This window comes from Anoplopoma fimbria, chromosome 7, assembly GCF_027596085.1.
Source record: "Anoplopoma fimbria isolate UVic2021 breed Golden Eagle Sablefish chromosome 7, Afim_UVic_2022, whole genome shotgun sequence".
Lineage (NCBI taxonomy): Eukaryota > Metazoa > Chordata > Actinopteri > Perciformes > Anoplopomatidae > Anoplopoma > Anoplopoma fimbria.
The window spans coordinates 2,555,863-2,565,050 of record NC_072455.1 but is presented as its reverse complement, the minus strand read 5'-3'; the positions used below and the strand labels follow the sequence as shown (position 1 = coordinate 2,565,050).

Genomic DNA, 9,188 nt, shown 5'->3' with positions numbered 1-9,188 from the left:
ATTAACAACGCGGCTTAAGTCTCCGAAGCCTCATCGGTTTCCGTTGGCGTCCCGGCTGAACGGGCGCCGTAAAAGATCATCATCTGCATCTCTTCACGCCGAAATCCTCCCTCCTCCTTTCTTCTTCTACTCCTCTAATTACCGTCCTACCGCCTCGTCTCATCTGTCTCCGACTGTCCCGTTTTTGTGAAAGCAGAATCGCACAGAAGCACAGAAGAAGAAGAAGAAGAAGAAGAAGGGCGCGTTTTTGTGGTTTTATGCAAACACAAAGCTGTTTTTTTTCAGGGGTGTAGTCTGGATCGGACGAGGGGGTTAAGGGATTCCTTAATGAGGCAGCGGCACCAGGATATCCACGTAGTTGATGGGGAAGAAGCCCGACTGGCCGTTGATCATGCCCTCGTACCAGTTGTCGTCGATCTGATTGGTCAGGGTGATGACGTCGCCCTCTTTGAAGCCCAGCTCGCCTTCGTTCTCCGGTTCGAAGTCGTAGAGCGCTCGGCAACAGGGCTGGTCCAACGGGGCTGTGAAGGGACGGACACGGGAAGTTACATTTTCTACAAGACGGCAACCGAAGCCAATGCTGAAGAACATTAAAGCTGCATTCTCTCTCCTGTCCATCAGGGGGCGACTCCTCTGGTTGTATAGAAGTCTATGAGAAAATGACTCTACTTCTCTCTTGATTTATTCCCTCAGTAAACATTGTAAACATGAGTTTATGGTCTCAATCTCTAGTTTCAAGTCTTCTTCAATACAGCATGATGTTCATTTAGTAAATGATGCTCCATTTAGAGTCAAACAGACCATAAAGCAGAGTGCCCAAATAACTATCTAAACTCTTCCACAAACCTCTAACGTCTATCTGAGATGACCATTTGGAGTCAATTCTGGGTCCTTATCCTTGGGATTGTGTTGCTTATTGACAAAATATTAAATACAGAATATCAAATTTATGTGCAGGAGGCTTTTTATATGAACAACAACCATCATTTCAAAGATACTTCCATCATTGTTGATCCCTATGAGAAATCTCAGTTTGTTAAGAAGATAAAGCCCAAAGCCATTGTAGAAACATTAAAACCGTCTTTTGCTTTGGTCTCATTCACCAACCCAGAACAACCCCCCCCCGCTCTGTACCTGGTGACCTTCCGGGCGATTTGGCCGAGTGTATCCCACCGTTGTGGCTCTCGCTGGGGGGCAGCAGCTCCAGGGTCATTCTGGGTTTAGGGGCGTACTCCTTCCTCGGTTTAGTGGACACTTCTTTTATCCTGTAAGGGCCAGAAACACAGAAAAAAAGGGTTTGTCCAAACACACAATCTGTTTCTATTGGTGTAGCCCCACCTTCACCACCATCCAGGTACAGCATCAGCTCTCCAGGCTTCAGATAAGCAAAGCCAGTGGACCTGATGACATCAGCCCTAGGTTGCTGAAAGTGTGTGCTGGACAGCTGGCAGCTCCTCTCAGGCACCTCTTCAATCTCTCCCTGAGGTTGAAGAAGGTGCCCACAATCTGGAAGACGTCCTGCATTGTCCCGGTGCCGAAGAAGAGTCGTCCCAGCGGTCTTAATGACTACAGACCTGTGGCCCTGACATCACATGTCATGAAGACCCTGGAGAGACTGGTTCTGCGGCACCTGAGGACCCAGCTTACAGCTTTCCTGGACCCACTACAGTTCGCCTATCTGCCACACATCGGGGTGGAGGACTCCATCATCTACCTGACACACAAGGCCCTCTCTCACCTGGAGAAGCTGGGAAGCACTGTGAGAGTCATGTTCTTTGACTTCTCCAGTGCTTTCAACACCATCCAGCCCTCCCTACTGAGAGAGAAGCTGCTGGAGATGAACCTGCACCCCGACACCACTTCCTGGATCACAGACTACCTCACAGGCCGGCCACAGTACGTCAGGGTGGATGGCTGTGTCTCTGAGTCTGTGATCAGCAACACCGGCGCACCCCAAGGAACTGTACTGGCACCGTTCCTCTTCACTCTCTACACCTCGGACTTCCGCTTCAACTCTGGTTCCTGCCACCTCCAAAAGTTTTTTCCGATGACTCCTCCATTGTTGGATGTATCACCAGGGACAACGAGGAGGAGTACAGAGGACTGATTGAGAGCTTCATCACATGGTGCAGCAACAACCACCTGAAGCTCAACATCAGCAAGACCAAGGAGCTTGTGGTGGACTACCAGAGGAACAGAAGCCCCCTGTCCCTGTTTTCATTCAGGGAGGGGAAGTGGAGAGGGTTGAGTCCTACAAGCACCTTGGGGTGCAGATAAACAATAAACTGGACTGGACACACAACACTGACGCCCTCTACAGGAAAGGACAGAGCAGGCTGTTCTTCCTGAGGAGGCTGAGGTCCTTCAATGTGTGCAATAAACTGCTCAAGGCATTCTACCAGTCTGTGGTAGCCAGCGCCCTCTTCTTCTACCAGTCTGTGGTAGCCAGCGCCCTCTTCTTCTACCAGTCTGTGGTAGCCAGCGCCCTCTTCTTCTACCAGTCTGTGGTAGCCAGCGCCCTCTTCTTCTACCAGTCTGTGGTAGCCAGCGCCCTCTTCTTCTACCAGTCTGTGGTAGCCAGCGCCCCTTCTTCTTCTACCAGTCTGTGGTAGCCAGCGCCCTCTTCTTCTACCAGTCTGTGGTAGCCAGCGCCTCTTCTTCTACCAGTCTGTGGGGTGGTGGCATCAGGACTGGAGATGCCAACAAACTTAATAAGCTGGTGAGGAAAGCCAGCTCTGTGGTGGGTCTGGAGCTGGACAGTCTGGAGTCAGTGGGTGAGAGGAGGATGAAGGCCAAACTCGGAGCCATCCTGGACAATCCCTCTCACCCTCTCCATGAGGAACTGTGGCAGCTGGGCAGCTCTTTCAGCCATCGGCTGATTCTACCAAAGAGCAGGACGGAGCGCTTCAGACGCTCATTTGTGCCCACTGCCATCAGACTGTACAACAACAGCGGAGACCACAGTCTGTCAACATGCTGACCAGCCCCCCCCCATGTGGATATACTGTACATTTTTATTCCTGTTCTATCTTTATTTTGTTGTATAGTATGTGTATTTATTGTCTGTGTCTGTGTAGTTGAGCTGCTGCAACACTCTGAATTTCCCCCATGGGGATCAATAAAGGAATATAATAATAATAATAAGTATATTTTAATCACATGTGTAGGCACATAGATCTGTACCTGTCATCCATCTTACTGGAGAGCTGTTGGAGGATTTCGGCAGAGCGGCTGTGGTATTCCAACTGGGCTTGAACCAACGCTGCCAGCTGGCTCACCTGCTCTATCTGCAACACACACACACACACACACACACACACACACACACACACACACACACACACACACACACACACACACACACACACACACACACACACACACACACACACACACACACACACACACACACACATTTGTTTTTCTACAGCACAACCTGTTCTGTACCCACGCTGGGCCCGGGTCTGGTGTGGCACAGCACGTTGAATGAAAACACTGATTAATTGTGTGTTAAAAATAGGGTCGCTGCAGTTTCACTCAGGGCAACATGTGATAAGATTTCTGTTTCCATTATTTTTTGGGGATTCTTTTTCTTTCGGTAAATGTCCTTTTTCGGGACATATACTGAACTTTCAACACAGAAGATATACATTAAATTCAATTAATAGAAAAAATAATTTCTGGTGCAATTGCTTCAAAGCAGACTCGAGCTGCAACGACTATTACCTGATCAATCTGCAATTAATTTGGTAATTTGGTTGAATCATTTTTCATGCGAACACAATTGATGATTCCAGCAACTTAAATGTGAGAATTTGTCGCTTTTCCTTCTCTTACATTATATTACGTTAAACATCTTTGTTTTTGGACTGCTTGTCGGACAAAACAAGACATTTGAGGGATTATTATAGATAATAATTGGCACATTTCATTGCCTATGAAAACAGCTGCAGCCCTCTAGAAGACATAAATAAAGAGAAGTCCTCACGTCGCTCTCCAGCAGGTTAAACATGCTCTGCTCTGCGATCTCTTTGCTCTCGTCAAACTTCTCCAGCGCCTGTTTGATTTCATCGTCCTGGACTTTCCCCTGGCGCTTCTTCTTGTAGTCGAAGTCCAGACGGCGGCCCTCCATCTTCTTTAGGTGGTGCTGCATAGAACGTAGTAAAGAAAAATCACCTCAGGAACCATTTATGATTCGTCAATAAGCTCCTACACAGCATCAGAATCATGCAATCTAACTTTCTCCATTAGGATTAAAGGCATCTGTGACCTTTTAACTGTGAACCAATAACAGGTGTTTCCCTCACCTGTATCTCTTTGAGGTCTTTGTCGTGGAGGTTCTGCAGCGGGTCGATGAAGTTCTGTTTGACCTCCATGTCCAGAGCGTCCTTCACCTCCCCGAGCTCCTTCATCGCCTCGCTGGCATCGATCAGCGCCAAACCTGGAGGGACGGACGGCATGAAGGGAAAAAAGAAATGTTATTTCTCTCAACTCGATAAAAAAGCTGAAACACCTCTAAACCAACAGTCCTTTTCCTGATATCGTAGCACTCTAACGTTGTGTAATATTCCCGCTTACCGAAGCTGGATTCCTCTCCTAACTCCCGTCCAAACTTCAACATGGCGTCTCCCAGGACGCTCTCGGCCTGCGGGTACCCGGGTCCCTTGTCCTGCCCGCGGATCTTTGACATGGTGTTGATCATACTCAGCTTGGCTCTGGAAGCTGCAGGGCGGCGAGGGTTAGATCATGAGTGACTGATTTCATGCTACACGTCGTGGCAGTCTTGTTTGTGCGTTTCATACCTGGATTAGGTTGAAGGTACTCTGTAGTTTTGGTCATGATGTCCAACACCGCTCTGCTGGTGACGTCCACCTTCTGCAGAGGAAAACACATCAGGGACAGCATGAGAGATGAGCACATAAATATACTTAACAATCTAGATTTTAAAGTATGTTGCTAGATAAAAAGCAAGTAGCTCTTTACTGGATGAATACACAAATAAATAACTGAGAAATGAAAATAAAGATTTACTCCAAATCTAAAAGTAATAGTTCGACATTTTGGTAATAATAATAATAATAATAGAAAACACTTTAACAGAAATGTGACCGTGGTGCAGAAAGCAAGGTTTGTTTAGATGCATTTATTCGTTTAATGAACTGCAGTGGTTTGATAAATATGAGGTTTGGAGTGTTTTTTTGTGAATAAATAAGATAGATATGTATTTACCTTTTCCATTTCTTTGAAGTCATCATCTAGCTTGGTTCCCTCCGCCCCTCCAACCTTCTCACTGACTTTCTGCAGCAGGAAACACAAAGAAACAAAGGCAGACTTTAATGTTCTGAACCCACACTGAGAGAAGAAAGAGCAGACATGAGAGGAAACTCTGATTGTTGCTGCAGGATGAAATGAGAGTAGAGCAAAGGGGAACGCCGTTAAAGAGGAAGAAAGGAATTAGCTTTATAGACACCAAAAATAATAATCCAACATTAGATGTTTGAGTTAAATCCTCAATATTCTTTTTATAAATTCATGAATATTAAGGTGTTTATTTATGTTGATGTGCCACAACAGTTATTTTTTATATGCATAATATATGTAAAGAGTTGTGGAAGAAGTATTCAGATAATTTACTGCAATAAAAGTACTAGTACCATACTGTGAAAATACTCCACTACAAGTAAAAGTCCTGCTTTCAAAACTTTAATTAAAGTTACTATGAGGAACTGGGAATTGGCCCTGCTGATCTGGGTCTGTCCACGGTGGACTGGTCTCTGCTGGAGTCTGATCTGAGGGAGTTTCTGGTGAACCTGCATGATTTCATCTGGTTTCTCCAGAATCCGACCCGGTGGCTCCGATGACGAGCTTTAAGAATAACTTTATAGAAACAGACGATCTTCTCTCTGATGGTCTCGTTCACTGATGGAGGTCTATAGAGGATCAGGACTAAACTGAGACTGGATCAGGACCAGTTAGAAGTTCATCACAGTAACTTTTAGTAAAAATATTATCAGAAAAATGGCTAAGATGTTTCGCTGTCCTCTGAGAACAAATCTCAATCTTGTGATTGCATTCAGACTTCACAACCATCTGTTCTGCTCGATTTGACCTTGATGACCTTGTGATCGCAGGAATCGAGCAGAGTGACACCTCTCGCTTTCTAATCTCCTCAGGTTGCAGAAGGGGAGGACTCACACCAGCCACCCACGCTTTAGTGGGCTACTCACACACACACACACACACACACACACACACACACACACACACACACACACACACACACACACACACACACACACACACACACACACACACACACACACACACACACACACACACACACATATGCACACGTACCAGTGCAGCATATATATATATATATATATATATGGATTCAGAACCAACCAACAGGAGAGCACTGCAGAGACGGAGAAATTCAGAGGGAAATTTCCACTATGCATGAATAAGATTCACCCTGCAGCTAATATTTATTTATTTATTTATTTTAGGCTAGCTAATTAACATATACAAGCATATCATAATAACATATTTTAATTCCCCTGGCAACCATATAAATCCATAAAAAGCTGCAAAAAGAAAAGGGTTGAGATGTTAGTGCTGTTTAAAATGTTCATTGGACAAATCTGAGGTTGAACTTCACTTGATTATTTTTTTATTTTATGCTACTTTGTATTTCTACTCCACTACAGTTTACTGGAAAATATTAAACTTTTATATTTTAAAGCTTTTACATAAAAAAATAATGAAATAAGCGTACCTAGTATACTTTTAAAAGCTTCAATCAGTTGTTACCAACAACATATGGATGATAATCTTGCAGACAAATCAACATGAATGCAGTTTGTTGACTGGGCTGCTAATTCTCTGTGTGTGTGTGTGTGTTTGTGTGTGTGTGTGTGTGTGTGTGTGTGTGCGTGTGTGTGTGTGTGTGTGTTTGTGTGTGTGTGTGTGTTTCTGGTCTGTGTGGCAGATGTCACAAGTCTTCTTCATCAAACTAACAAACCATGCAAACATAAAGGTAAACATGTGCCTGTTTATGTAACCGCTTACACACCTGTGCGCCTACATGTTGGTGTGTTGTGTGTGTGTGTGTGTGTGTGTGTGTGTGTGTGTGTGTGTGTGTGTGTGTGTGTGTGTGTTGCAGAGGACACGCTCTGATCAAAGAGACACGGACGGATGTTTGTGTGTGAGGACAGTAATGAAGAAAAAAGAGGTGTATTATGAAATATAAAAACAATAGGCCACAAAAACCATAGCAGGGAAGGAAGTGAGAAGGACAGACAGATGAGGAGGAAGATGCAGTTGCCATGGAGACGGGGATCTGACTGGGTGCTCTCATGTTTCCAAGAACCACACACACACACACACACACACACACACACACACACACACACACACACACACACACACACACAGCGGTCCTCCACTTGTCTGTAAAGAACACTCAGACTGGTTGCAGAGAGGTTTACTGACACACTGTTACATAACTGTTTCACCGTCTCTTCACACTGTTTTCAAAACGAGCCAACTTCCACATTCAGAGCATCTATATTGCCTCCACATGGCTCTCAACATGGCGACGGCTGAGTCGTTGGCTAGCAGCTAACGGTGCAAAAAACACTGCAAACAGCTGCAACGGTGACTACGTAATCTAAACATCAGTAGTTTTATTGATGTATTATAAGTCGCTTAGAGCTATAATGTTAAGAAGTTAAGCAGCTTTTTAATAGATTTTTTTCTTTGCTGTGAAAACATCTCCTTCAAACAACCGGATTTATTCACCAAAAATTGTCACCAAAAACTATATTTTACAAGATTTACTTGAAGATTAACCCTTGGCGATCGTGTATCAAACACCCCGGATGTTTACATGCCTAAAAGTTTAAAAAACACTTCTCATTCTGTCCGTCAGAATGGACCTGCATTCACCCTCCGTCGCTGTCTCTTTCAAGAGTTTTACAAAAGCATTAAAGTTCGGCGGCACTAATCACAAAGCTGGAAATGGACCCATGGGTGCTGGCAGTGGAAGTCACTTCACACCCACCGACATGTTTGAAACACACACATGCAGAAAGTAGAACTAACTACCTTTAATCCACTGAGGCATCAACAGAACCCCATCTGTTCTTTTTAGCCACATCTCCTTCTCCAGATATATTTTCTCCAACCTCCTCCATCTCTTGCTCACTTGTCCTCACTCCTTTTTTTATTCCCTTCATTCTCTTTTCTGCATCATATATTAAGGCTAGTTTTCTTTTAGTTACTTCGGCATTTCAAGTGGCTGACGGAGGAGGTCAGAGGTCGCGATGCCCTGACAGCAGATGGAGCAGATATCCTCCTCCTCTCCAGTGGACGTTGATCAGTCGTGGAGGAGAATCAGGGGTTAGAAATAAGAACCGAGGAGGAGAAGTTTTTAGCAGCCGGAGTCGGGTCATCCATCAGTCTGAACGGCTGCCAAAACACTCATTAAAAGGCTGGATTGATGGACCAGCTCAGGCTATTCATCCAAAATGCATCATACAATCTGATTGCACCATTCATATTAATAAACCTCAATTACCCAGAAATCATCATTAAGCGATTATGTTTCCTGCAGTTCGAGGCAGAAATCCAGAGTTTGACGGTTCATAATTTCTACTTTGGTGCTTTCAAGTGCAACAAAAACAGAAACATGGACGCTGCAGCATCAGCAATGTCAAAGCCTGGTTTTAACCACATCAAAATGATTCATGTAAAATACACGCAAAGTTAAACAGAAACTGCAGTGTACATCATGTGGCCAAAAGTATGTGGACACACTTTACACATACTTTAGTGTACTTTTGGTTCTTGTGGTTTTTGCTTGTCCATGCAAAGTCTTCAGCTTCCTCTAAATGTATTCCATCCAACTGTTTTAATTCACATTTAAGCTGTCAGTGATTGCTTGTTGGTTTCATCACCTGTTTCATACGTGGGAGAATCCTGCAGAGAATCACGTGACAGCTGCAGTTTTTCTTAAAAAACGACGTCCCGTGTGGCTTTAACTTGATTTATAAGCTCCAACAATTAAATGATGCTTGAAGCGATGATTTTATAACAACAAGTGTCAAAGTGTTTGTCTTTGAGCCAGGTTTTATCCACACAGTCCATTTATTTTAATAGCAGCGAGGAGGGTTACATCATCAGAC

The 9,188-nt window shown here is 44.4% G+C and overlaps 1 protein-coding gene across 3 annotated transcripts; it reads right to left on the bottom strand.

The window, feature by feature from the left end:
* Positions 1-324: 324 nt before the first annotated feature.
* On the bottom strand, positions 325-5,295 carry LOC129093482 (endophilin-A1-like). Of its 3 annotated transcripts, none has more exons than XM_054601516.1 (8): positions 5,230-5,295; positions 4,803-4,875; positions 4,579-4,722; positions 4,308-4,441; positions 3,989-4,147; positions 3,184-3,287; positions 1,108-1,265; positions 325-521 (listed from the first exon to the last, which is right to left on the bottom strand). In XM_054601516.1, exons 1-8 carry the CDS (start codon positions 5,236-5,238, stop codon positions 325-327), a joined length of 978 nt encoding a protein of 325 aa, XP_054457491.1. In that variant the 5' UTR covers positions 5,239-5,295. The 3 variants fall into 3 exon arrangements, with proteins under 3 accessions (XP_054457491.1, XP_054457492.1, XP_054457490.1); XM_054601517.1 differs by having other exon boundaries at positions 1,135-1,265; XM_054601515.1 differs by having other exon boundaries at positions 325-607; positions 1,143-1,265; positions 5,230-5,289.
* Positions 5,296-9,188: the final 3,893 nt, after the last annotated feature.